The 25966-nt window shown below is 63.7% G+C and overlaps 2 protein-coding genes across 2 annotated transcripts; one reads left to right on the top strand and one right to left on the bottom strand.

The window, feature by feature from the left end:
- The first annotated feature begins 1008 nt into the window (after nt 1–1008).
- Nucleotides 1009–7276, top strand: CERS2 (ceramide synthase 2). The gene is made up of 11 exons (XM_086478495.1): nt 1009–1037; nt 2947–3120; nt 3756–3873; nt 4018–4136; nt 4291–4348; nt 4446–4496; nt 4781–4873; nt 5082–5210; nt 5295–5401; nt 5515–5668; nt 5993–7276. Exons 2-11 carry the CDS (start codon nt 2948–2950, stop codon nt 6128–6130), a joined length of 1140 nt encoding a protein of 379 aa, XP_086334621.1. The 5' UTR covers nt 1009–1037; nt 2947; the 3' UTR covers nt 6131–7276.
- A 1727-nt stretch (nt 7277–9003) lies between these two features.
- On the bottom strand, nt 9004–25966 carry SETDB1 (SET domain bifurcated histone lysine methyltransferase 1). The gene is made up of 22 exons (XM_086478286.1): nt 25900–25966; nt 24308–24530; nt 23798–23970; nt 23322–23359; nt 23103–23202; nt 22517–22684; nt 22048–22249; nt 20960–21033; nt 20431–20621; nt 19449–19644; nt 18919–19045; nt 16244–16402; nt 14983–15570; nt 14607–14723; nt 14143–14312; nt 12676–13304; nt 12265–12293; nt 11831–11963; nt 10928–11093; nt 10261–10472; nt 9714–9802; nt 9004–9123 (listed from the first exon to the last, which is right to left on the bottom strand). Exons 2-22 carry the CDS (start codon nt 24517–24519, stop codon nt 9006–9008), a joined length of 3891 nt encoding a protein of 1296 aa, XP_086334412.1. The 5' UTR covers nt 24520–24530; nt 25900–25966; the 3' UTR covers nt 9004–9005.

The following is a 25966-nucleotide window of genomic DNA, read 5'->3' as shown; positions in this document are numbered from 1 at the left end:
CCCCTGACTCCCATGGGGGTCCCTGGGGACAAGAGTGGGGGGACACGCACATATGGGGGGAGTGGGGTCTGCCCTTCCTTACCCACTGCTGGGACCACCCAAATCTTTCCAGTGGCCTTAACACGGGTGGGGTCCCACTCGCAGGGGGGGTGTCCCACCCCTCAATCTCTGCTCTGAGACACGGAGGGGACACGTGTCTCGGGGGGGGACGATGACACGCACCCTGTGTCCGAAATGTGGCCTTAGCCCTTGGCAAATAAAGGACTTGTCCCCACGCACGTGGCTGCGGCCTTGGACACGTGGGGGGGCCTACGGGCACGTGGGTTTGGGATGACGGGACCCCCTGCACCCCACAGGCACGTGGGCTTGGGGTGACGGGACCCTCTGCACCCCACGGACGCGCGGGTTTGGGGGGGGCTTGGGGTGACGGGACCCTCTGCACCCCACGGACGCGTGGGTTTTGGGGGGGCTTGGGGTGACGGGATCCTCTGCACTCCACGGACGCGCGGGTTTGGGGGGGGCTTGGGGTGACGGGACCCTCTGCACCCCACGGACGCGCGGGTTTGGGGGGGGCTTGGGGTGACAGGACCCCCTGTACCCCACGGGCACGTGGGTTGGGGGGGGTTTGGGGTGTAGCGACGCGGCCAGCAGGGGGCGCCGCTCCCCGGGACCGCCGCCAGCCGGGGGTGGGGGGGGTCTATAGGGGGTGTGTATAGGGTGTGGGGGGGTGTACGGGGGGGCCGTCGGGGCGCGTGCAGGGGCCTATGGGGGTGGGTGGGCTCCACCCCACGCCCCTCCCTCGGTTCCCTCCCCCCGCCCGCCCCCGCCGATCCGCCCTGCGGCGATGGATTGCTCACGCCTGGCGCCGCGCCCCGCCCCGCCCCGCCCCTCAGCGGGCCCCGCTCCCCTCCGGGCCTTCGGCGTTGGCGGTGACGTCACTCCCGCCCGCTGCCTGGCGCGGGGCGCGCGCGGGGCGCGGGGGGGGGGGGGGGCGAGCGGCAGCGCGAGGCGGCGGCGGCTCCGGCTCCGGGCGGCGCGTGAGTGGGGCGGGGGCGGGGGGGGGAGGGGATGGCCGGAGCCTCCGGTCTCCGCCGGGCAGCACCGGGCCCGGGCCCGGCCCCGCGGCGGGAGGGTCGGGCCGGGGCGGCGGCTCGGGCCGGGTCGCGACGGGGCGGCGGCGGTGAGACGGCCGGTTCCCCCTGTCCGTCCGTGTCGTCCCCGTCCCCCCTCCCCCCAATCCTCCGGGCCTCCCGCTTGTGGTGGGCCGGGGCCTGGTGGGGGGGCGGGCGGGCGGGGCAGGGCCCGGCTGGAGGCCCTGCGGCGGGGCGGGAGGGTCCGCCCCGGAGCCCACACGGTGCTTCCCGGGCGGCCCTGGGCCTCGATTTCCCCCTCCCAGGGCCGGGGCTGGAGGGAGGCGGTGTGTGTCCCCCCCCGGCCCGCTGCGAGGCCCCGGGCCCGGCCTCTGTCCCCGCCGGGGCTGGGGTGCGGCCTCTGCCCCCCCCCCCCCCCGCCCCGGGGTGTCTCCAGCCGGTGGTGCCCCGGTACCCCCAGCCGGGGACACCCCCCCCCTCGCCCCTCGGTGCCGGGTCCCCGCCGCGATTCGGTTCCCCAGCGATGTTCCCGATCCCGTTTTTTTTTCACTCCGTGACCTAAAAATTTTAGGCTTTTCCCACTTCCCTAAAATCCCCTCGCGGGGGCGGGGTCCCGGCTGACCGTGACACCACCACCACCCCCCCCCCGCACCGGCTCGGCGGTACCCGGTTCCAGCTCCTCCCTGTCCCTGGGACACCAGCAGGGCCCCGCTGTCCCCGTTTCCCCGCGGGAGCAGATGCCACCGGTCCCCACCGGGGCCTCCCACGCTCCGGCGGCCCGTTACCTGCCCGCGGCGCGGCCGTCCCGGCCCGGTTCAGCGGGAACCGGGGCTCACTCCCTCCTCGGCTTGCGAAACCGGCCCCGGCGGTTCCTCTTTCCCCCTCCCCGGAGCGAAGCCGCCTCATCCCGCGCCTGAATCCCGGTGGGGATTCGCCTCCCCGGGGCTCGGGACCCCCGACCCCCCAGCCCAGCCCCACGGAGCCCTGTTTTTTTGGGGAAAAACCGGCTCGTCTCCGGTGCTGGGAGGTGCCAGCGTGGAGGGGATGGAAGAACCGGGATGCACCGACCCCACGGCGGGGGTGGCTTGCGGGAACGGTGACGGTGACGCTCCCCGTGCCCGCCGGGAGCCTTTTTGAGGCACAAAGGTGCTCATTGTGCCGCTGGCAAATCCCTAATCCTGCCCCGCGCGCCCGCCCCGGTCCGGCTGCCCGGCCGAGGGGTGGCGCTGGGCTCCGTGCCTCAGTTTCCCCCCACCCCGGCGCTGGGCTCCGTGCCTCAGTTTCCCCCCCGCCCCGACGCTGGGCTCTGATCCCGCCATCAACCTCAGGGTGCTGAGGCAGGAGAGGAACCGTGTTGGGGGGCTTCCCACCCCCGCTGCTCTTCATCCTGGCGGCGTGCCCGTCGCTGGCCGGTGCGACGCCGTCGGGGATGTCCCGGAGAACGGGAACCCGGTGCCTCCTCCCTCTGGCCGGTGCCAAGGATCGGTCCCGCCGGTCTCGGTTAATCATCACCCGGTGACCTCTCCGCCGTAGGGAGCAAAGTCCCTCTGTGCCGGAGCCCAGCGCCCGGCCGCTCCGTGCGGCACGAGGGGGATCTCACCGGCCCCGCGGACCCTCCCCGGCGGGTGCCTTGGCCGGGGGCTCACCGGGAGCTGAGGTGGGACCCGGGTGCCGCCCCTCCCCGGGGCTCAGGGTGCTGGGCTCCGGCCCCGGTGGCACCGGCCGGAGGGAGCCGCGACCGGCTGCGAGCAGGGAACCGGGGTCCGAGCAGGTGCCTCCGTATGGGGTTCCCCCCCGTCCTGGGGGGTGCGCGGTGCCCCCCTCACCTCTCCCTCTCTTTCCCTCCCCGCCCCAGCATGTTTCAGACCCTGTACAGCTATTTTTGGTGGGAACGGCTCTGGCTCCCGGCAAACCTCACCTGGGCCGACCTGGAGGACCGGGATGGGCGAGTCTACGCCAAAGCCGCCGATCTCTACATCACCCTCCCCTTGGCCTTCCTCTTCCTCATCGTCCGGCACCTCTTTGAGACGTGAGTCCCTTCCCGGGGGGGGGGGGTGTGGTGGGGGATGTGTGTGGCGGATGACAACCCCGCCGCAGCTCTCCCTGCGCCCCGCGGGGTTGGGGACACGCCGTGGTGACCCCCTGGAGGCGTCACCCCGTTCTCAGCCTGGTTGGGGGTGGCCGTGGCCCCCCCGGGGGTCCTGCCTGTGCACCCCCCACCCCCCCCCTCCATTTAGGGCCGGGGACCTGCCCCCCGGCGGCCCCGCACAGACCCGGCTTTGTGCATCCTCCGCCGCCCTTATCGCGGCACGGTCGGCCGCGGGCCCCGGCGTTTGAGGAGCGGTTTGTTGGGCAAACAATGGCGAGCCGAGGCCGGGAACAGACGGGGCTTTGTTGGGACGGCGGGAGAAGGGGGAGGCACCCCTCGCCGGGGTGGATGCGGCCCTGCCGTTTCGTGGGGGGCCGGTCCCCCGCCCCTGGCGTGACAGAGGCTCCTGGGGGATTCCCTCCGTGGTAAAACCCACCTTGGACGGGGTAAAACCCAGTGCGTTGGGGAAACTGAGGCACCGAGTGGCTGTGGGGCTCTGGGTGGCTTTGATGGGGCCGTGTCAGCCAGGTGACGCGGAAATGGGGACGTTTGGTGTCCCCTTGCTCCTTCCCCAGGTACGTGGCCACCCCACTGGCCGGGCTGCTGAACGTCAAGGAGAAGATCAGGTTAAAAGCCACCCCCAACGCCGTGCTGGAGAAGTTCTACGCCGCCACCACCAAACACCCCAAGCAGGTGACGGGAGGGGTAGGGGGGGTCCCCAAAAAGGGGCTCGACGTCGCTGGGGGGGGTGGGGGTGGTGGCGAGCGGCGCAGCCTGGGCCCCGTGGCGCGGCGGTGACATCCCTGCCCCCCCCCACCCCCCCCCCGCAACCCCCAGGCCGACGTGGAGATGCTCTCGAAGAAGAGCGGCTGCACGGTGCGGCAGGTGGAGCGCTGGTTTCGCCGCCGCCGCAACCAAGACCGGCCCAGCCTGCTCAAGAAATTCAGGGAGGCCAGGTGAGACCCGGCGTCCCCGGCGTCAGATGGGGCTGGGGGGCCCCCGTTTGGCCAGGAGCTGCCCTGGGAGGGTGGAATAGGGGGCCGGTGGGTCCGTCCTTCTCCCTCCCTCGCCCCGGTGCCCGTCTGAGGACCGTCTGCTTCCTTTTTCCAGTTGGCGATTCACCTTTTACCTTATTGCTTTCATTGCTGGCATGGCTGTCATAGTGGATGTAAGTACTGGCCCCCTCCCACGCACGCCCGGCCCCCTCGGCCCCCCCGAGCCCCCTCTAACACCTCTCTTGTCTCTCTCCTCCCCGCACCCCACAGAAACCCTGGTTCTACGACCTCCGGGAGGTGTGGAAGGGATACCCCATCCAGGTGAGCGCCCGACCCCCTCCCAGTCGCCGTCCCACGGCCCTTCCCTCCCCCCTGGGAGCTGCCTGGGCCATCAGAGATGGGAACTGGAGGGTGAGGGGGTGCGGGAGGGTCTCTCTGGGGTTACCCGGTGTCTCTGGCACCCGCGTGGGTTTGGAGAAGGGGTTTGCGTGCCGCGGGGGGGGGTGCAGGAGGGTCGCCAGGGTCTGGCTGGTGCCCACGGAAGGGGATCAAACCCCCCCTGAGGGCCATGGAGGATTCCCCCCAACCTGTCTCTTGGCTTTCAGAGCATGTTGCCCTCCCAGTACTGGTACTACATGATCGAGCTCTCCTTCTACTGGTCCCTGCTCTTCAGCATCGCCTCTGACGTCAAGCGCAAGGTGGGCTGCGGCGGTGGGGCTCTGGGGACAGGGGTGGCAGACGCGTCCTCGCAGGGTTTTCTTCGCCCTCGTGGTGGCCCTTGGGGACCAGTGGGCTGGGAGGATCTGGGGCCACGGTGCCCCGAGGAGGGTGGTGGGGCGCTGGGCTTGGAGCCGGGCTGCTGTGACCACCCCCCCCCGCCCCGACTCCCCCTTCTCCTGGGCGCAGGACTTCAAAGAGCAAATCATCCACCACGTCGCCACCATCATCCTCATCAGCTTCTCCTGGTTCGCCAACTACATCCGGGCAGGGACCCTCATCATGGCCCTGCACGACTCCTCGGACTATCTGCTGGAGGTACGTCCCCCTCCCCGCCGCCGCGGCCGCGTCCCGTGGCCCCTCCCCGCCTCACCCCCCCCCCCCCCCCCTCTTCCCCTGCAGTCCGCCAAGATGTTCAACTACGCCGGCTGGAGAAACACCTGCAACAACATCTTCATCGTCTTCGCCGCCGTCTTCATCGTCACCCGCCTGGTCATCCTGCCCTTTTGGTGAGCGCCGGTGGCTGGCGAACGGGTGGGGAAACTGAGGCACGGGGTGGGGAAGGACCCTCCGGGGGTGGGATGCTGGGCCGTGCCCGTAACAGAGCTGCGTCTCCCGGCAGGATCATGCACTGCACGATGGTTTATCCGCTGGATCTCTACCCGGCCTTCTTCGGCTACTACTTCTTCAACTTCATGATGGTGGTGCTGCAGTCGCTGCACATCTTCTGGGCCTACCTCATCATCCGCATGGCCCAGAAGTTCATAACTGGAAAGGCAAGAGGGGGCCTGGGCTTGGCTCGGGGCTCCCAGCCCCGCGGGGAGACGCTGCTGTGGGGCCAAGGGGCTGTGTCCAACGCGGCTCGGGGTGGGTGGAGCGTGCAGGTCCGCTCTGGGAGCAAGGTGGAAGCAGGGGGTTTGCAGGGGGGAACCCCTAAACCATGAAGCTGGGCTGCACTTGGCGTCCCGAGCCCCAGAGAGCCCTGGGTGGGGAGGAAACAGCGGCGGTTGCGATGAGGGAAACTGAGGCACGGCAGGAAAACACGGTGCCGCTGACCGAGCCCCCCCCCGCCCCCACCTTTTCCCTCTTCCCCCCCCCAGGTCGTGGAGGACGAGAGGAGCGACCGTGAAGAGACGGATAATTCAGAGGAGGAGGAGGAGGCGGCGGCGGCGGCGAAGAACGGGCCCCTTTCCAACGGCCACCCCGTCCTCAACAACAACCACCGCAAAACCGACTGAGCGCCCTCGCCCCGTCTCTGCGCTGGCGGGGGCGGCCGGGGGCCCCGCCGGAGGCCAAACCCGTGAGATGTCGAATCCCACCGATGCCACCCTCGTGTCGTGCCGAGGTCCCCGTCCCCTCCCTCCTCTCCCCTCCCCGGTCCAGCAGAGCAAACCGGGACCCCGGAGAGGCCGTCTCGGCCCCCGGCCCCCTCTGTCGCCTCCTCCGGAGAGGGGCCGCGGCTCCGGGGACGGCAGCGGTCGCTGCTTTTCCACCTCACGCTCACCGTCGGTGCCCTGCCTGCCTTTCACCCACTGCCTTAATCCACCGCGGTGCCCCGGGACAGGCAGAGCGAGGGCGGCTCTCGCCGGGTTCCCTCCGGGATGGCTCCTGCCCTTCCCCGCAGCCCCTCGCGTCGGCTCCAGCCCCTCGCCGGGCTCCAGCCCTGCGTTATTTCCCCTTCCCCGCCCCGGGTCTGGCTTCTCCGCCAGCACCGAGCGAGGGAGGGCGGTGGAAATCCCTGCTCCAAGGTCCTCGGGGGGCTGGGAGGGAGGAGCAGGTGAAGTCCTGGGTGTTGTAGAGGCTGAACGATGAGACGACGCTATGGAAGGACTGGGGGGAGGAAGCTGCAGGGTTTAGTCACTAGTAGTGTCTCACGGAGGAGTTTAAGCCCCTTATTCCTCTTCTGTAAATGGGTCTCGAGTCTCTCCCTCTCCGTGGTCTCTCCCGGTCCCTTCCCCAGCTGTAACAGGACAAATTTACAACTGATTTTTTTTCTTTTCTTTTCTTTTCTTTTTTTTTTTTGTTTGGTTTTGTTTGTTTCTATTTATTTGGAAGACAGAAGGAGCCGGGCTTGGCTCTGCCTCCCGCATCCACCCGGGATGTGGCGAGACCTCCCAGCGCGGAGGGGTGGGGGAAAAGGACCATTAACCAACGTCAGACCAAAACATGTTTTGTTGTTTTTGTTTTTTAAAAAAAAAAAAATAAATAAAAGGTTAAATATATTAAAAGTTAAAAAACTAATAAACTTCAGTATAAAAACTAAAGGCCTTGGGCATCTTCTGTGGCTGGCCCAGTGGCCCTGGCTCCCGTGGGGATTTGGGGGTGGTGGCTTTGGCACAGCCCCCTTTAGCTTTCGTTTAGACGGTGCCAGGAGTGGGCGGAGTTGAGGATTTTGGTATTTTTTTATGATTTTTTTTTTTTTTTTTTTTTCCCCACCCCGAAAGCTCTCCGTGTCTTCAAACCCAGGCCGGAGCGTGGGTTTCAGCCGCCCTCCTCGCCCTGCTGGGTGACAAAGCTGCCATTCAGGTGGACGCTACGGGTGGAACTGGAGCTCGCGGAGGCCCCAGAAAGGTTTTTTTTTTTTTAAGGAGAGGAAAAAAAAAAAAAAAAGGGTTATTTAGCACAGAAAAAAGCCTCCCTTGTGTGAGCGCGGTGCTGCAGGGGCTGCTCTCGGGTTGGGTGCCTGAGGGGCGGGGGTGGGAGCTGGAACCCACTTTTTTGCCGCTCCAGCTCTCCCCCAGACGGAGGTTTTGCTCTTCAGCCGGTGGGAGATTTGAGTCCAGTTTGTCAAAATCGGCCTCTTTTTAGCCCGTGGTCGCGGTGGGTCACTGAACCCTTTGGATGCGCAGGTACGAGCCGTGCCCCCCCCCCCACTCCCCAAAAAGAAAGCGAAGCCAAACCCCAACGCTTGGCATTTTGCACCTCTGCCAGGGGGGGAAAAAAAAGAGCGAGTTTTGCTCGTGGAGCCGCCGTTGGGTTCGGTCCTGCCGCGTCCGGCAGCCAGAGCCGCTGGCAGGCGGCTGCTCCCCCCTCCCTGGCCGCCTGCACCGGCTCTGCCCTTCCCTCCCCCGGCCACCGGTGCCCGAATCAGGTTTGGGCTGATCCAGCCGGGATCAAGGCTGGCCCAGCCCCAACGGCAGCCCTTGAAGCCAAACTCTCGCTTCCGAGCCTGTCCTGGGAGGGGGGAGAAGGTGATCGGCAGCGAGTTACTCCCTGGCAAGAAAAGTTTGACCGGATTCTCTCGAGCTTCATCAAGTGGAGGATTTAATGAGTATTTGTTTTGCTGGAGGGAAGGTGAAAATGCCTTTGGGAGCTCGTTGCCCTCCCTGGGCCCGTGTCCGGGCCCATCTGCCGCTGGCCGTTTTCCCGCAAGCCCCATGGCAACAAGGATGAAGGAAGTGGTTAAATCCTGCTCTTTCAGGGTTTTTTTTTGCTGCGTCTAAAGTTCAGGGCAGTTTTTTAATAGAAAAACATAGTTTATTGCTTTTTAACAATGAAAAGATTCTTTACAACATCTCACAGTTGAAGACTGCTTTTTTTTTTTTTTTTTCCACTTAAATTCGTGTCACTGCTCTGAGCCCAGGAAGAGTGGACCAGCCTGGATTTACCTCCCCCCCCCCCCATCCTCACTCCCTCCCAGAGGCCGCAGGGACATCGGCCTCTCGCTCCCCACGGCAAAGCACGTCCCTGGAGCCTCGGTGAAGTGTTTCCTGCTGGAAAACCGTGAGCAACACGTGGGTGTTGGGGCTGAAATTTGGTGGAGGGGAGGCGGAAGAGAGCAGGAAGAGCTGCCAGGAGCGGGCACGGCTCGGCTCACGGCCTTCCCTGCGGCGCCGAGGGAAGAGACCGTCCTCGCCCGCCGGGCCGCGGTGGCGGCCAAGCTCACGGCGCCAGGTTTGGGCACCGCGGCCGCCGCAGGGGCCAGGTTACGTTTCTGCTGCGTGTCCCTCTGCCCCGCTGTGATTTTCAAGCGAACGGGAGACCGCGAAGCCACTCGGCTCCGTCACGGTCCCTATCAAACCGCCACCTCTGGAGGAGAAGCTTTGCCCTCACAAAGGGAAAGGCGGCACCGAGCCTGCGGGCGGGCCGGATCCGGGGCGGGGGCGGGTGGGCTCAGAGCAGCCGCCCTCGGCACTCGATGGCCCCGCAGCAGCACAGCAGCTCTTTGCCTTCCACGCTGCCCACTTCGTAGTTGTAATCCCACGTCAGCTCCGTGCCGGCTCGTATCCTCCTGGGGAGGGAAAACACAATGACGAGGCAGGCAGGGGCTGGGAGAAGAGGCCCTTCCGAAAAGGAGGCGAAGCCGGGGCTCCCGCTAGCGGAGCTCGACGCCTCCGTACGACCTCTCTGGCCCGGGCGGCGCAGTCCGGCTTCCCCTGGGGCAACGGTGAAGCAGCCGCCGCGGCCGCCTTTGGCTCCGCCGCGAGCGAAGGGACAAAGTTCCCCCGCTGAATCACTCCCGTGGGGCTTCGCAGAGGAGGCGCCGCGCTCGCGGTGCCCGAGAGGCGCGTGGCGGGGCTCCGCCGCCGCTGCCGCCCGCGAGGGGTGCGACCGCACCGAGCCGGGCAGGCGGCCGCTCCGTGCTGAGCTCCCCGCTTTGGAAAGGTCGAAACCTGATGGAAAACGGCCCCAGAAGCCCCCGCCCGGGAGAGAGGCTCTCGCCCAACTCCTCACCGAGCTTCTCCCCCCTCCCTGCCCCAGCTCAGGCTGTTGTGAAACCGGGGCCTGAGGTTACCCAGGAGCGGGAACCGCCCGGCCCGCCCTGGTGGCGCAGCCAAGGAGCTGGGTCCGAGCGAGCCCCCGGCGCCCCCCGCGACTCACTTGCTGGCGAAGAAGGCGACCCAGGGGAAGCGGAGGTCGTGGGTGTCCACGAAAACGTTCTGCACGAAGAGGTTGGGGCTGCAGCTGTGCTGTAAGGGGAGCGGAGACGGCCCGAGTGAGCGAGGCCCCGCGGCGGGCGCGATGCGACCCGGCCAGCAGCGAACACGAGCCTTTCTAAACAAGCGCCGTTCCCGATTCGTCCGCTGCGCCCAGCGCCGGGCTGCTGGAACGGGACACGCTCCCTCCCCTGCCTGCAGAGCCGGGGGTGAGTCACGAGGCCCACGCTCGGTAACGGGCGCTGGAAGGCCTGACTCGGCGCCGTCCCGCTCACCGCGCGTCACGGGGCCGGAGCAGCTGCCCTGTTTCATGCGGGGGAGCGGATCCTCCTCCTAGTTCTGCTCTTTCCCCACTTTTTTTGACTGTATTTAGCTAGTCTTGGGGAGGAACGCGCCCACTGGAAGGGCAGGTCACCCCAAAGACCTCCCTTTCCCTTCTCAGCTGCCAAAGGACGTTCCCCTTTCGTCCCCGGCCAAGGGCAGCGACTCACGTTGAGGTAGCGGCCCAGGTTCCCCTCCAGCTTGGCATCGATGATGTAACAGGACTCCTCTCCGTCGTAGAACTGGCGGGTGGTCCTGCGGACGGGCGCGCTCTCGCCCTTGTCGGCCGCTGCCATGTTGGTCGACTTGATGGCGATCCCGTGGGTGGATTTCAAGGCGAAGCCCCGGGTGGATTTCACCGCCACCTGCCTCTTCACGGGACCTGCCGCCAGAGAGGAGCCAACGCTGCCGCCTTCTCTCTCCGGCTTCCCCCAAGAGGAGCCCCGCCGCGGTGCTGCCGCCCCCGAGACGCTCTCCTCTTTCACACCGGGGTAATAAACCCCTCGGGGATGCAGCTTGGGGCTAAACCGCCACCCTGGGATGGCTCCTGGGAATCTCCCCGCTCTCCACTCGACCCAGCGGAGCCTGGAGACCCACCCTGGTAAGCCTCAAAGTTGCCGTTTTTTAAGATATCCACAAAAATCTAGTACTCGAGGGCCGGGGCTTGCAGTTACACGGGGAAGCTTCAAACCCTGGCGAGGCAAAGCTCAGCCACGCCTGCGGCAGGACGCACCGTGTCCTCGTGAGCCCTTCCTGGTGCTTTCTGGCCCCAATTTCTCGCTGCACTTTCGGTGCTCAGCCCTCGCTCCTCCCCCCCGCCCCAGCAGCTGCCCTCACCTGATCCGGACGAGGGGTTTTTCTTGTCGTCCCCTTCCTCCTCCTCGGAGCCCGAGGAAATGGTCTGGATGTCGTCGCTGTCGTTGGTGGTGCCCTGGGCCTGCCCCGCCGCCGCCTGCCCGTTCTCCCCCTCGCTGTCGGTGCTGCTCGACAGGGTCAGCACGTCCTGCGGAAAGGGATTCACAGCTCCCGAGCGCGGCCTGTGCCGGGGCGGGGGGAGCGCCGCTCCATCGCTTCCCGAGCGGCGCTGGGGGCTCCCTTTCCCCCCCCCCCCCCCCCCCAGCAGTATTTTGCTCTCTTCCAGCAAGGCCCCTCCGTGCTCTGGGAAGCCCTTTGGAAGCGGATCTCGCAGCTCGGAGCTGGAACGGGACAGGAACCCCATCGCACAAGCCAATGCCTGGAACAGCGGTGGGGTTTCGGGGGGCTGGCTGGTCCTGCAGCACCCAGACTGCCCGAGACTCGCGAGCAGCAGGTGCTCTGGGCTTCGCAAGGAAGGGAGAAGAGCCCCCAACCCCAAAGCCCGTCCCTCGGGATGGCTTCCTAGACCCGGCTCTGCCGAGCAACGGGTCCCCGGTGTGCTGGGCCCCGCGAACCAAGGTGCTACGTCCCACTGTAACACACGGCCCAACCGCCGTGCCGTGGGGTTTTTTGGGGCTCTCAGAACCAGGAAAGACCCCCCCCCACCGGCTGAAGGAAACCAACTGCCCCCCCCCCCACCCCCCCGCCCAGGAAAACCACAACTACGACCCACGAGCCCTGCGCTGGTGCTCGACTGGGCAGGAAAGCGGCACAGAAACAAGGCAAAGCAAGGATCAAGCTCTTCACCAAACCAGTCGGGAGTTGAGGCAAAGCCAGGCTCACCCCTTCCGGCCCGTGCCTGAAGCCCGAAGGATCGCCGCCGGCATCCGTGGCGGGCGGCGGGGCGAGAGAATGCCGTCTGCTCTGCAGCAGGGCCGTCTTGCTCATCGGCCTCCGGACCCCTTCCAGTTTGGGAGGGCTCGGGTTGTAGCCGTACATCCTTCCCAGGTCGCTCAGCCTGCGGGGGTGAGGACAAGAGCGGGTGACCCCTGCATCGCCAGGGAGAGCGGCTGCGGGGCCGGGCAGCGCCAGAGCGGCCGAGGGAAGCCGGGAGCCGGACCGGAGCGCGTTCTCCAAGGGTTTAATTCGGCAGCGCTCCCTGGGGCGCAGCCCAGACCCGCCCAAGCTCTCCCGTTAGCTCTGGCAGCGACAGGAACGGAGGGAAGGGACAGCCCCGGAGCTGGGGCGATTCGTTCAGAGCGGTATTTGGAAATTTTTTTAAAAAAAAAAGCAGGAAAATACAATTTAGGGAACCTTACCCGGGAATTTTGGTTGCATCTTCAGGTTCCTGCAGAGGGGAGAAGTGGGGACGATTAAAGTCTCTCCCTTCCGGAGCGCTCTTCAGCCCTCCCGTGGAAATGCTCCCCCAAAAGAGCAGCCCGGTTGTGAGAAGCCGCCTGTCCCCACCGCTCAGCGTGACGCCCGGACCAGGGGTTGCTCCAGCAGGGCCAAGTTATGACCACAGGTCTCCCACCCTCCACACTCCCAGTCCCAGGGGGCGGACAGAGACCCCCTCCAGCTCCCTGCTGGCCCCAGCCCTGTCCGAGCGCTCTCCACCGCCTCGGGGACGCCGGCAGGCGGCGGCTCCCTCTCCGGACACACCTCTGGGTCTCCGTTCCCTCACCCCCACCCCCAGCCTCTCGTCTCCCCGCCCCACGGCCCTCCCTTACATCCTTCTTCGATGCTTTTGACTCTCCATCCAGGTCGCCCGGGGCAGAAGCGGAGGTTTTCTCTCTCTCCCCAGGCAGCTCCGTTTTGCCGGCCTTGGCTTCGCCTCCTTCGCTCATCTTGAAGGAGGAGGCGCTGTCGTTGTCCTGGAAGCCGTCGGCCATGCTGTTGGAGCTCAACCACGAGGCCACTTTGTTCTTGGAGCTCTCCTCCGACACGGGCAGCTTGCAGGAGGCCGCCGCCGCCGCCGCCGCCGCCGTCTCGTCGTGGCTGATTTGGCGGGTGAGGCCCGAGTCCTTGGAGGCCGTCTCCGACAGCCCGTTCTCCTTCTGGCCCCGCGTCTGCCGCCGCGTGGCGTAGCTGCGCCACACCGAGCTGGTGCTGAAGTCCTCGTCCTTGCAGAAGTTGTCGTCAGAGCTGTCCTCGTTGGACTCCTCCTGCTCCTCCGTGCCCGTGTTTTCCTCCTCGTCGTCCTTGAGGTCCACCCCGCTGCTGTCGGAAGAGCACTTGGCGTCGCTCTCGTAGCCCTCCTTGAAGTTCTCCACGCTCTCGATGTGATCCAGGTTCGCAAAATACTCGTCGCCCATCTCTAGCCCTTCTTTGTCGGCGAAGTCATCCGTGAGGATTTTCCCTGGGGGTGGGAAACGAATAGAAAAGGGCGTGTGAGGTGACATTCCCACCGGTTTTATCCTCCCCGAGGGCTCGCTGAGGGGCAAACGGGACCGACACCACCCGAACGCAGCGCTGGGCAAGGACAACGTGTCACCCCCGGCGCTCGAGGCGACGGAAATCTGAAGCGTGTGGCCCTCGCCTGGGGGTTCCACCATGGAAACCTCTACAACCAGCCGCTCAAACAGGGCGACTGCTTCTCCTCTGGAGGGTGGAGGCGAGGGTGTAGCGCAGAGGCAACGCCCAGGGCAAGAAACCCGCGCCCCAGCGCAGGGCAGGGCCTGCGGTTCGTTTTGTTTCAGAAGCAACGCGACCGCCCGGCGCAACTTCTGCATTTTACCGGCTCGTGCCGCCGTCCCAGCGCCCGGCGCGGGGTAAACAGGATGCGGGCGCGTGTTGGTTCTCCCCCCCGGCCCGGTGCCGAGACGGCGCTGGGGATCCGAGCGCTTCGCTCGACGCCGGCGCTGCGGCCACAGGGGTTTCTGCAGCGGCTTGTCGCAGAGTCGGGCAAGGGAGGGCCCGTGAATTAGGAAATCAGGTCCGCGTTTTCACTTTCCCGTCCCCTCAACGAGCGCAGGAAGAGCCTCACGCCCGCGGGTTTGGCACCGGGCGATACGCAAAGCCCAGGCCTCAGGCCTGCCACAAGCTTGGCCCAACCACATCTTTCCAAATACTGGTTCTCCCCCTCCTTGACCAAACCCCTCAAAGAGCGCTGGCTCAAGCGAGGCTTTTCCTTCCCAGCCCCTGTTTCAAAAACTAAGAGGCTTCTACCGAGTGGCTGAGCGGGGGCGAGGTCCCACCTGCGTAGATGCAGACGAACGAGCCTTTCGCGATGTCGTCGAGGCAGCGGATGCCCCAGCCTTTGTTCTGCGTCTTGAACAGCTGCAGTCGGACTTGGAGCCCGTGCTGGACCAAGCGGTTGGTGCACATGTTCACGTTGCACTTGCACCGCTTGTTACACTCGTAGACTCTGGAAGAAAGGAGAGAGGCGAGCTCTTCCTCGCGGAAAGCGCGGGAAAAGGCTCGGTGCGGCACCAGGAACGACGCCGAGGGGACTCGCAGCAGCGCCCTAAAGCTCAGCAGGGGATTGGGGAGAGGGCAGGCGCCAGGTAACACACGCGGAGCCCGGGCCACCCAGCGGCAGAGGAAATCGGGGACAGCGGCAGGTTTTCAGCATCTGCGCTCGGCTCCGGGAGATACCGCCCAGGGCCACGTTTCTGGGGTTGGTATTTGCGAGGGAAGGGGAAGGGGCAGCTCGGCTTACCCTGTGGGGAGGCATTCCTCCAGCCTCTTGTGCTGGTAGCCCGAGTTGGGGTTGATCTGCCCCCCGGGGGTGCAGCCAGTCGCCTGGACCGTCAGCTGCTGACAGGCACATTTCGATCTGGAGAGACAGGCAGAAACCCCCCCCCCCCCCGGCCGCGCCCCAAAAGTTTGTGTTTCGGCCGAAAGGAAAAGAAATCCCGTCTTTCTGCGCGTGTCAACGCAGAGACGGGACCTGGAGGCAAGTCTGTGCCCCCCCCCCCGAGCTGCGTGGGGTCCAGAGCAGGTCGGGCTGGGGCTGTCCCCAGGCCAGGCGGCGCAGCCCGGGTGCTGTTCCCCCCAATCCCCCCAATCCCAGCGACAGCCCGGGAGTCACCTACTTGTCTCTGCAGCCGTCCTTGCAGTCGCAGCCCACGAGGAACTCCCAGCTGGTGTTGATGTAAACCCCTTTGCCGGGGATGCGCTCCTTGCTGTAGGCCACCTGCGGGGGCGGGGTGTTGTCGATCTCGTTGACGCAGGACAGCGGCACGTCCTCCTTGCCCTTGGTGATGTCGGCGATGTAGTAGTAGGGCTTGTAGGGCTGGAACTTGCGATCCACCAGTACGTAGGGGTCGAGGCAGAACATCTCCAGGAAGAGGAAGTCGCAGTCCGTCTCGAACAGGTACCGCTCGATCTCCTGCATGGTGCGCAGGCACAGCCCGCACGGCGTCTTGTAGAGGACGTGGAAGCCCATCTTGCGGTTGACGCGCCGGCGGGCCGTCATGCGGCGGAAGTCGTAGAGCAGCGGGATGAGGAGGGGGTTCTTGCTGCGGTACTGATCGCTGCGCATGGGCCGGACGCGGGACAGGCAGGTGTAGCTGCAGACGTGCGGCAGGTAGAAGAGCTTCTCCAGCGGGGCGCGGTACGAGGGCTCGTTGGGCACGCGGTCCATCATGCCGTGGAAGGCCTGCGCCGGGCCGCCGGAGAGCCTGGTAGGGGGCAAGGGAGACGCTGAGCGGCGGCGGCGGCGGCGTAAGGAGGGAGCGGTGCTTCCTCCTCCAAGCGGCGCTTCGTTCCTCTCCAGGCAGCTGCGAGCGACGCGCTGGGACGCCCCGTCGGCTTTGCTGCCGAGTCGCGTTGGACGCGAGCCCCAGCATCCCCCGGGGAGCAGGGCTGGGAGCGCGACAGCCGCAGAGAACTCAAAAAAAAAAATCCTCCCCCAAAAGCAGAAACAAGCACAAGCTGGTTGTGGTCTCGGAACCGGGATCAGCAGCTTCTGTGCTGCGGAGTGGTGCCACCACTGTGGAAAAGCCACCTGCAGATTTACACTGACAGCAGCCCAGAAAGCTCGCAGAAACAGGAGTCTGCTAAGAAGCAGCAGGGCCAGAGGCTTTGGCCGGGGTCCTGCTGGGGTAAACGCTGGTCAGAACTGATAAGGGACCCTCCAGGCTCAAGCCAACCACAAAAGGTAACGAACAGTCGTCTGGGAGGGCGAACAAGCCACGAGGAAGACAAACGCTCGGCCCAGCTGGCGAATAAAGGCGTCAGCCCACCCCGAAGTGAGCCTGCACTCAACCAGCCAAGCCCCAGATCTCTCCCAGCATCCCCAGTTCTCACCGGGGCGCCGGGATCTGTACGAAATCACGTAGAAGCTTTGCTTACCGATGCTGCTGGGCCGCGCCGGCCCTTCCCGCCGGAGGGGTGTCGCTCAGGACGGGCGACGAAGGCGACGACTGCCCCGAGCTGACGGAGCCAGGGCGGAAGGAGGTGCTTTTCTTGGCCACTTGCTTTCTCGACTGGGCCAGCTGACCGTCGGAGCCCCTGCGCGAGGGAAGAAGGGAGGTGATCTGCAAGGTGCGCCCGCTCACGCCGCGGGCAGGGTTTGGAGAGACACGAAGTAACGCTCCCCCGCGCAAGGCAGCGCCTGGGCCCCGACCAAGAGAAGCGGAGCAGGTTTCTGCCAAACAAGGGTGACCGTCAGCCGATTTCTGACGGCTCGTGCCACCCACCGCGCCCCCCCTCCCCCCTCCCCAAGTGCCAGAACTCAGCTACGTTTCCAAACTGCTTCTGACAGTTCTGACAAATATTTGGAAGCGAGGCATGGGGGCGAGAGGGAGTGGAATGAGGGTGTCCAAGGCCTTGATTTCAGGAAGCCGGGCAAACCAGCACATGAAGAAACCCCTGCACTAGCAGGAACAAGAGTTTACGGAGGCTCAGCGAGTGCAACGGTACTGAGCAGCGGGAGGACCAAGGAGCGCAGAGGACTCTGCCGTCCGTTCCGAGGAACAAGGTAAGAGTGTGCAGGGGAACGTGAGAACACCAGGGACGAAATGGCTCCCAAACACCTCTGCACCCACCGAACAACGTCGGGAAGGTGGGAGGCACCTGGAAGACACCGGCCCTGCCACTCTGAGAAAACAGCAGCAGAGGTTCTCAACCCGTTTATACCGATGAAACAGAAGCACCCCCACAAAACCAGGCGCTGCTTTTCCCCCCCCAAGTGGAAGAACGTCGTGAAGTTATCAGGGCAGAAAGGGAGGAGACAGTGACAGCAGGAGGGGGTGGCCGTTTCTGCAAACATCTGCCTCAAAAGCAAGGTGTTAACCGCATTCCAAAACTCAAAAGCAAGAGATAAAAGCTTCCATCAACGGGCTTTAAACAGCCAGAAGTGGCCGACAGCAGCTCCCTGGCACCGTAGGAGCGAGACTAGAGAGGGAAGAGAACCAGGCCTTCGTCAGAGCGAACAAAACACCACAGTGAAGAAACCATTCTCCCACTTTTAATAACCTAAAGCCGACGTGTTTTTAACCCAACAGTATCCCGGCGGGGACGTGGATATAGAACGCTGCCTTCAGTCAACGCTAAAAACCAGGCGCCCTCAAGCAGTTCAGGTTTAACGGCAGGGGCAGGGCAAGGGCTGTAGTGTCTGCTTGGGGTAGAGCTGAGAACGAGCTCCTCAAGTCAAAGCCTCTGGGGGGAGAGGGAGGGGAAAAAAAAAATGTGTCTTGTAACCACGGCAAGGCCCGTTGAATGGAAAAGGAGCGATTCGGCAGCCGGCGAGACCGCAGGCCGGCTGATGGCCGCGGTCCGACTTCGTCTTCACGCCGTGTCACCGCTCATCCTTCCCGCTCCCTCGACGGCTCGGGGTGCCCTCGTGTCGGGGGGGACAGCCCTGCTCTTCCTCTGCTCACGGGCGGGGCCCGGGGCTGCCGGTGGAGGAGGCAAGCGCTGCCCGTCTCACGCTGGAGCAGCCCTTCAGCAGCGGCCTCTCGTCTCGGTTGCGTTGGAGGCGAGGAACGAGGTTGTTCTGGCTTCGGTCCTCAAGGCTTGGTCAGAACGGCACAGGGGGAGCGTTTCCAAGTCAGCCCCCACGTCCGGGGGCAGAAGGGATCCTACGGCACTGGGAGAGGAACCCCCCTCCCGAGGCCGGCGGCTGGGGGGGTTTCTTAGGGGCTGCTACACCCGCAGAGCGTCCGGTGAATAGAGGTTCACCTCCTGCACAGGTTCCTGGCAGCTGGGACAGCGCCCTCCGCCCCTCTGCCCATGCAGCAAGGCACAGTCGCAGCAGAAGACGTGCTGGCAGGGGGCCAGGCGTCCGTAAATTCGGATGGGAAATCCGCAGTGGTGACAAAAATGGACGGGGACAGCATCTCTCTCCCTCAGATTAAAGTCCCAGAGCACAGGCTCAGGTACCCTGGTGCTCTCCAACACGCTCCCTCCATCACAAGGCCGAGCTCCTCCTTCATCCAGGCCTCCTCCGGCACCGGCCTGCGCCTCCGAGAGCGTCCCGCTCGGGCCCCGGGCAGCGGGAGGCACGTGTGTGACTTGGTTGTGGCTTAGGTTGACCAGGTTTGGTCCGTGACCACCGAGACCAACCACTGATCCCGAGTTCTCAGGGCCTCGTAAGTCACCGAGGTCTGCGAGCAGGTCAGTCCAAGTGGAGGGACACAAGGCAGCCGGGGGCCAGTGCCTGGATCGTGACACGAGGGAGCAATTCAGATTTTCAGAAGAGAAGGAGCAAACGTTCTAACTCGGAAATACATCAAGTGCGAAGCTTTAGCCCTGAGGGAGAACACGGCATTCGGCTCGGGGGGTGCTGGGCTGTCAGCTCTCCCGCCCCCACTGACTCATCCAGAAACCTTTTCTCTAGAGTTTCCCCCCCCACAAAGCACAACTAAAACCGGTTTGTGTAACTGGGAAACAAGCCTAGTCATGGAGGGAACCTGCACCTGAGGATGCCTCGACACAGAAAGGGTGGCGGTGCCTGAAAGAGCGGAGCGCTGGAGAGGAAAGGCAAAGGAAGGAGTGGTGGAAGCAGAGGACTGGCTTGTACTTACTCCATCTCAGCAGGCTGTGGAGAAACGGACCGTGCTGCCTGCATCTGCTCCAACGGCTTGTACTGGGTTCCAGCTCCCATTAAATCTTGTGTATATTGGACTACAGGCCCTTTGCTCCTGACAGCACCTGGTGGGGAAGGGGAAAGAGCAAAGGATCAACAGGAGAAGTCTCCACCATCAACCAAAGCTGGTGGCACTAGCCACAAAATATTGATTTAGTTCCCAAAACAACCGATTCGGTTCCCAAAGGCAAGTGCAATTAACACCGGGTCACTGGCTGAGCTCTGAGTCACGGCCAGTCACCCAAAATAGATTCTGGCCACTTCACACAACCGGTTTTGCGGCAGCTTTGTGCCAGGAGAAAAAGGCCACGGCAAATCTCACATCTCCAGGAGTTCTGCTATAAAAAAAAAACCACCACCACACCCCCCCCCCCCACCAAAACCAAACAACCCCCAAACCAACCCACCTGCCCCCCCGCCAACGCGTTCGTTCAAATTCCAGCACGCGCGTCAAAAGATGCCACGTACCGACATTGGGACGAGTCCTGGCTTGTCCACTCTGCTTCTTCTCTTGGGTGGAGGCGGTGGAAGTTTTCATGCTGAACATGGGCTCGAGGCGGGTGGAACCCCGGTAAATCCACTCACACCGTTTGTCATCCTGCAGCAAGGAGAAGGCAACACTCACAGCACCTACGGCAGGAGCTTCCCGAGGTGCAACACGGGCCTGGGAGGCAGCGGCGTGCTTTTACGGGGAGCAGAACCGCAGGGAAAGGCGGCAAAGCATCGACCTGAAGGCTCTCGGAAGACTGTGCAGCCAAGAGAGGACAAAAGGGGTAATTCACAGCGGGGGGGGAACGCCGAATACAAACCAAATCCAGAAAGAGGCCCAATACCAAGACCCCAAACCTCAAGCACAGCTCTGTTCTGAGCCCACCCACTGACTAACGAGGGCTGTGGGAGACACCCTCGGGAGACGAGCCACCTCCTCAGCTGCTCTAGGAGAGGCAGGTTCAGTTTGGAAGCCCCAGCCCCAGCGGCGACGCCGTTATCCGGGCGGGAAGGGGGGACAGCGGGCACGGGCAGTACGTCCGCTCCCTTCCTGCGGCTTGTGCAGCTGGAGCCAGCAGAGCGTGGGAGCTGCTGCTCCAGTTCGCTCCCGCTCCTCAAACCAGCCCTTGTGTTTGGACAGAAGACGTGGCTTGGGGTTCACCTCAAGAAAGGGACGAGGGCAGAGCACCGGCGGTTGAGCGGTTTCGTTCCTCTGCCACTTTAGGGTTTCCTGTGCAAAACGCTTCAAAGGGCTTTCGAAGCTTTTGTCACGCAAAGGAGAGTCACTGCACGGCAGAAACCGCCAGTCTAACCACCGAGCCAACCCCCCCCCAGCCCCAGGACCCCGTCCGACGTGGACGAGGCAACTGGAGCAGTCAGCCCCACGGAGCCAGCCCCCCCCTCCCAGCCTCAAATCTCAGCCCATCTTCCCCCTCTCATGGGAGAAAGGAAATTGCCCTACCAGGAAAAGGATTTTGACCAGACTGCCATCCACTTCTTCCACTCTGGATTTCCACCAGGTCCCTTCCCACTCCGTTTTGATCAGCTGGCCGTTCTTCAGCAGCACCATGGGACGGTTGGGGTAGGCCGTGATGTACTCCTCGATGAAATCGCGGCAGGAAACATCCTCGATGTCTTCCCAGGTCTTTTTCACTGGTCAGAAAGGGATGGGCGGGAGAAAGGCAAGAGGAGGAAAAGACTCTTCCAAAGAGAACCTTGAATTCCTTTTCTAAAGAGATCTCCGATGGATTTTTACACGAGAACAACCAAGCAGCGATCCCGAGGGGCCGGATTTTTGGCGGTCCAGCCACGTGAATGCACCCAGGAGCCACCGCACGCTCGCTCCGCCGGTAACAAACCACCATTTCCTCCAGCTCCATAGGGGGACACGCCGGCTGTCCCCCATCCTTGGAGCCCAGGCCCCTTCCCACACCCAAAGGCTCCCCGGGCAGCGTCAGCAGAAGGGCACGGGAGGGGCAGAGATCACTCACGTGGCCGGCAGACCGGGTACAGCTCCCACTCCTTGACGTAGGAAGCGTAGCCGTCATCAAAGAAGATCAGGAACCTGGGGAGCAGCAGAAGTAGAATTAGAAATGCAGCTGAATCAAACGCAGCCCCCCACCACCTCGTGGCAGGGGAGCGCCCCTCCCGGGTCTCCGGAGGGTCCTGAAGGCCTCGGCCACAGGAAAAGATGGTTTTATCGCTCCTAAATTCTCCAAGAAAATGTATTTTTGGAGCCTTTGGGACAAAGCCTCCGCAGAGGCTGCACACCGGGACTGGAACAGCACCACGGGGAGGGAGCTGGGGACGCCCCCAGGGCTCCACCTGCAGTCCCAGAGCCCCCAGGGCACCACGGGGCTGGGTAGGGCACCCCTCAGCGCCGGGTGCCTCTGAGCAGCAACCTCGGGACACGGAGCTGCGTGGAGGTTGTAACGCTCAGCTCTCACCATGCAGCCAGCCTGGCCAGGAGGAGTAACTGTGCAACGAGTAGTAAACACAGCTCCTCTTCAGTCACTCCACGTGTATCGGAGAGAATCCGATGCCATTAGGCACTTAGGGCAGATCCACATTCGAAACAAAGGGCAATTATACCCTTGATGAATCTGCTCGGGAAGACCACGAGCCTAAAGCAGCCCCTGAAGCTCTGCCCCGTCTTCCTACGCGACGGAAAAGGCTGCTTGAGACCTGCTCTTCCTCCTCCTCCTCCTCCGGCGCTTGGGCAGCGCTGCCGGCACTGAACGCCGCCAGGGCTCGTATCTCCCGGCGCTGTGGTTTGTGCCCCGAGCAGCGCAGGCTGCCGTGGGTGTGATCATGGGGATGAATTACCAGGTGCGATTTTTGACTCAGGGACACGAGAAACAGAATGGAAGCTCCACCCAGAGCTCTCGGAGATAGGAAAGGGTGAGGAAACAACACTCAAGAGCTGCGACCCCAGAAAGGGCAGAAAAGAATTTAGCTCCCACGACAGCAAATACACAAATGCACCGTTTTTTCCTTCTCTTTTTTTTCCCTAAAACCAACCCAAGCAAACCAAAAAGGAGAGAGAGGGGGTTACCTGAGCGTGGAGAAGAATTAATACCTGTCTTTATTCTTGATGTTTGGGGTTTCAGCCACGATGCCAGCGTACAGCCAGACCTGATTCCCGTCTTTGTATTTCGCCACAACCCTCCGGCCGACGTAGTGTTGCTCGGGTGAGGGGTGATAGTCGTAGGCGATGTGGTTGCCCGAAAGCAAACTCTTCCCTTTGTTGTCAAACTTCACCTTGTACTTCTTCCCAGCGCCTGAAAGACATTCCCACGCGGCAAGATGAACAAAAGGCAAACGACGTCACGCCACGAGCCCAGCAGCCGACCCCGTTCCGATCCAGGTTCAGAACTTCTCTGAGAGCCTTTCAGAAACGAGTTTAGAAGGTAAAACACCAGAGCGGGGACGTGCTGCCTTCACAGCTCCCTCCGGGTGCGCTCCGACCCGCTCCGTGCCCGCCGTTACCCACCCAAAGCGAGCGAAAGCGCCGAGCCCCGCGTCGCCGCGCCAGGCGAGGGACGTACCGACGGTCTGGATGGCAATGAGCGTTCCTTTGTGCCACGTCTTGGTTCTCCTCTTACCCAGGATCCTCATGCCAACGTTCAGGTCACCGTCATTGCTGAGATCGCTCCCGGCCGCTGCGGGGCCAACGGGCTGGACAGCGCCAGGGGTTTCCTGGGGGGCTGGTGCATCTACCCAAGGAACAGCACAAGAGAAGTTAGAAAGCGCCCCAAAACGCCCTCTCTGGTGCCAGCGATCGGAGGAACAATTGTTGACCCGAGGCAGGAGGTTCTTGCCCTCCTTCACCTCCATCAGCCTGCGTGCCTCAGCTTTACTGGATGGAGGAAGCAGCAAGTGAGGTTTAATCACTGTTAAAAAGCTTTCACCTCATGGAAACTTCACCACTCGCATTTGCTTTCGGAAAGGGCTCAAAGAAAATTAGGAATTTGGAATCAATGTACCCTAGTGGGCCTTCCCAGCGGGAAACAGAAGGGCCATTTTCTTCTTCAGAAAGAAAACCCAGAGGTGTAGGGTGCCGACAGGGCCGGGGGAAGGGCGCACGGGGTGTCAGCCCCCGGCTGTCACCCCAGGCAGCTCCCACACGCTGACCTCTTTGTGCGTCCTGGGCGTTTGTTTTCTTGTTCACGGCATCCATAAACTTCTGAACGTCCTGGGCAGACTTCCTCATTGCAGCCATGGCTTCCCGCAGCTGGAGGGAAGGAAAGAGAAGGGAAACATGAAGAACCTTTTCGTTTTCGCCCCAATACGCTGCTGTCCCAAGGGCTCCCCCTTCAGAAGAACACAGCAGCCAGGTCTTTTCCAACTCACCAGAGTCTGATCCTTGGTGATCCTGGGACTGCTGTCGCCTGTGTTGAAAGAGGAAAAAAAAAAAGTGGTTTTAAAATATCCTGGGGAGGGAAAAATCCATCGCAGTTAAGTCACTGGAAGAAGAGGGAACAGAGAAAAGCACCCACACAAAAGCCTCCCCCGTCCCTGCCAAGACACCCGCCCAAGCAGGGCGCTGACGGAGCCACCCCTTCCAGACACCCGCCAGCAGCTGCCCAGGGAGAAGCCTCCGTCTGGGAGTCCAGGAACAACGGGACAGTCAGGGGCCCTGGCGGACCACGGGAGCGGTGACGTTCCTCACGAGCCAACGGCTTCTCCTACCTGATCCTCTCCCCGCCACGGGCCAGCGTGGCCTATGGCCAACTTCAGGACGCCCTTACTGATCCCCCTCCTTCCCACCTCCTCCAGGACACCCTCAGGTCTCCATCCCTCCCCCCCGGCGCCACGAGCTACTGAACTGTGCTTCCAGTCCGAATCGATGCTCATGACATCGTCGTCATCCTCGTCTGGGATCTCAATCACTTCCATGGCCTTGGCGGCCAAGTCCTCGTCCTCAGAGCTGCTCTCGCGGTACTGGAGGCCCAGTTTGGAGTACAGGTCCTTCACCAGGATCTCGCATTTATCGATGGCTCTGGGGGGGGGGGGAAAGAAGGGCAGGGACAGGAGCCGAGAAGGTGAGCCCAGCTGCACGTCCCACAGCACCGCGGGGGGAAACGGGGACCGACTGCTGGGGAGCTGCTAATTAATTAGAGCCCCGATGAGGTGAGGGAAGAGCCTTCACCCGAAGGACTTCAAACCACAGGGGAATCATTTGAGTTACCCCTCACTAACCCCACGCAACGAGCCAACCCGGAGTCACCCCGTCCGTCTACAGGGAAGGGAAATGGGCAGCACCCACCGAACGGCCTCCCCCTCCTCTGCTCTGAGGCCCGACGCGGACACGGGGCCGGGATCCCGAGCGCACCCACCTCGAAGCATCATCAAAGAGCCGGTCGACGCGAGCCACCTCTTCTTCCTTCTGTTTCACGCACTTCTCCAGCTCTTCCAGCTGCTGCTTCCTCTGCTTCACGCACTCAAAATTCTCCAGCTCTTTGTCAATGATCTCCTGGAGCTCCTCCATGGAGATTCCCAGCTCCTCCATCACCTCTTGCTGCAGCTCTTTGATCTCCTCCGAATCCATTTCTGCTCCACCTGACACCACAGAGAGCTGAGAACAGGCCAGCGAGACCCAGGCACAGCGCTCGCGAGGGATCAGCTCCCTTTTTTCAAAGCTAGTCAGGAGGAAAACGTATCACAGGGAGCCAAAAATAACCAAAGTGCAAGCCAACTGGGGAGCCAGAGGATTCCAGGACAACCAGGGATTCCCCGACGCCTCCCCGAGATCTCTGCACCCGCTCCCCAAACCCGCCCAACGCCGGGACCTTACGCTTCCCCACCTCGGCGCCCTCCCCTCCGCAAAACCCCCGGAGCAGTTCCCCACCCTCTGCCTCGCCTGGGAGGAGAGCCACGGCGAGGCCTCTCCCAGCCTGTCCCACACCTTCGCACAGCAGCCCAGAAGAGCCCCTGTCCTTCCCCTGCCTGGGGTGTTTAAGGGACATTATAACTTCCAGCCCCCAGGATGGCCCCAGCAGTTTCCTCTGTCCAGGCCTGCAGCCCCCCACGTCCCCCTTTGAGCTGGGCCTGGTGATAGGTTTTTTAATAATTCCATTATTTTTGAGCCTGCCCCCCCCGCCCCGTCCGCAGCACTCGCAGGCGCCTTCCTCCTCCCTGCTCTCACCTCTCCCTGGATCTAAGCACACCCGGGTCTCCAGCCCCCCTTTGCCTCCTCCTCCTCTGCCAGCCCTGGTCCCACACCTCCCTCCTCTCTCCTGTCACCCCACTCCAGCCCCTCCCAGCTCCCCCCACCCGCATTTCCCTCCCGGCTGCACCCAAGGCCCCCCCCAGCCCCCCCCCCCCCTCCTCCAGCCCTACAAACGCAAAGGCAACCCAGAGCCCCCCAACACCTCCCAGCTCCGCTCCCACCCCAGCGACCACCCCCCCCCCCCAAACGCACCCCTACCACCCAAACGGCCCCTTGTCAGCACCTCCTCCCAGCGCCGCCACAGCCCCCCTGCGACCCAAAGCCCCCCCCCAGCCCCTCAACCTCCAGCCCCCCGACTCCCTTACACCCCACGGATTGCTTTTATTTGCAAGTTTTGGCCTGCAAACGCCCCTGCCTCACAGCCCCCCCCCCTGCCCCCCAAAGCAAGCCCCACACCTCCCACGCGGGGAGCTCCCCGCTCTCCCTCCTCACCCCAAGCATCCCCCCCCCCCAAAAGTCTTCACCCCAACTCCCACAGCCCCCTCCCCACCTCAACGTGCCCCCCCGCCCCTCCCTGCCCCCTTCCTCCTGCCCCACAGCGCCCTCTCGCCCCCACACAGGGCCCCCCAACCTCCCACCCCCCCCCCCAGCCCCTGCCCCACGGGCCCCTCGCAGACCCCCCCGACCCCCCCCCCCAATTCCCCCTGCCCCCCAGCCCCCCCTCACCCGCGCTGCCCCCCTCGGACAGGCCGCACTCACCGAGGCCCCGAGGCCCGGGGCCCGCCGCGACCCCGGCGGTTGGGGAGACGGAGGAGAAAGGAGCACA

Source organism: Leptosomus discolor, chromosome 26 (assembly GCF_034619465.1).
Source record: "Leptosomus discolor isolate bLepDis1 chromosome 26, bLepDis1.hap2, whole genome shotgun sequence".
In the NCBI taxonomy this organism is placed as follows: domain Eukaryota; kingdom Metazoa; phylum Chordata; class Aves; order Leptosomiformes; family Leptosomidae; genus Leptosomus; species Leptosomus discolor.
This window is presented reverse-complemented; position numbering and strand designations above follow the sequence as displayed.

What these genes read in the sequence shown, in the direction of transcription:
- CERS2 (XM_086478495.1), top strand. Translation starts at nt 2,948, where the DNA reads ATGTTTCAGACCCTGTACAGCTATTTTTGGTGGGAACGGCTCTGGCTC. An exon ending in GTCCGGCACCTCTTTGAGAC is followed by an intron (nt 3,121 to 3,755) that starts GTGAGTCCCTTC and finishes CTCCTTCCCCAG; the next exon opens with GTACGTGGCCACCCCACTGG. An exon ending in CCACCAAACACCCCAAGCAG is followed by an intron (nt 3,874 to 4,017) that starts GTGACGGGAGGG and finishes CGCAACCCCCAG; the next exon opens with GCCGACGTGGAGATGCTCTC.
- SETDB1 (XM_086478286.1), bottom strand. Translation starts at nt 24,519, where the DNA reads ATGGATTCGGAGGAGATCAAAGAGCTGCAGCAAGAGGTGATGGAGGAG. An exon ending in GTACCCGGTCTGCCGGCCAC is followed by an intron (nt 20,622 to 20,959) that starts GTGAGTGATCTC and finishes CTTTCTGACCAG; the next exon opens with TGAAAAAGACCTGGGAAGAC. An exon ending in GGCGCGGCCCAGCAGCATCG is followed by an intron (nt 15,571 to 16,243) that starts GTAAGCAAAGCT and finishes GCCCCCTACCAG; the next exon opens with GCTCTCCGGCGGCCCGGCGC.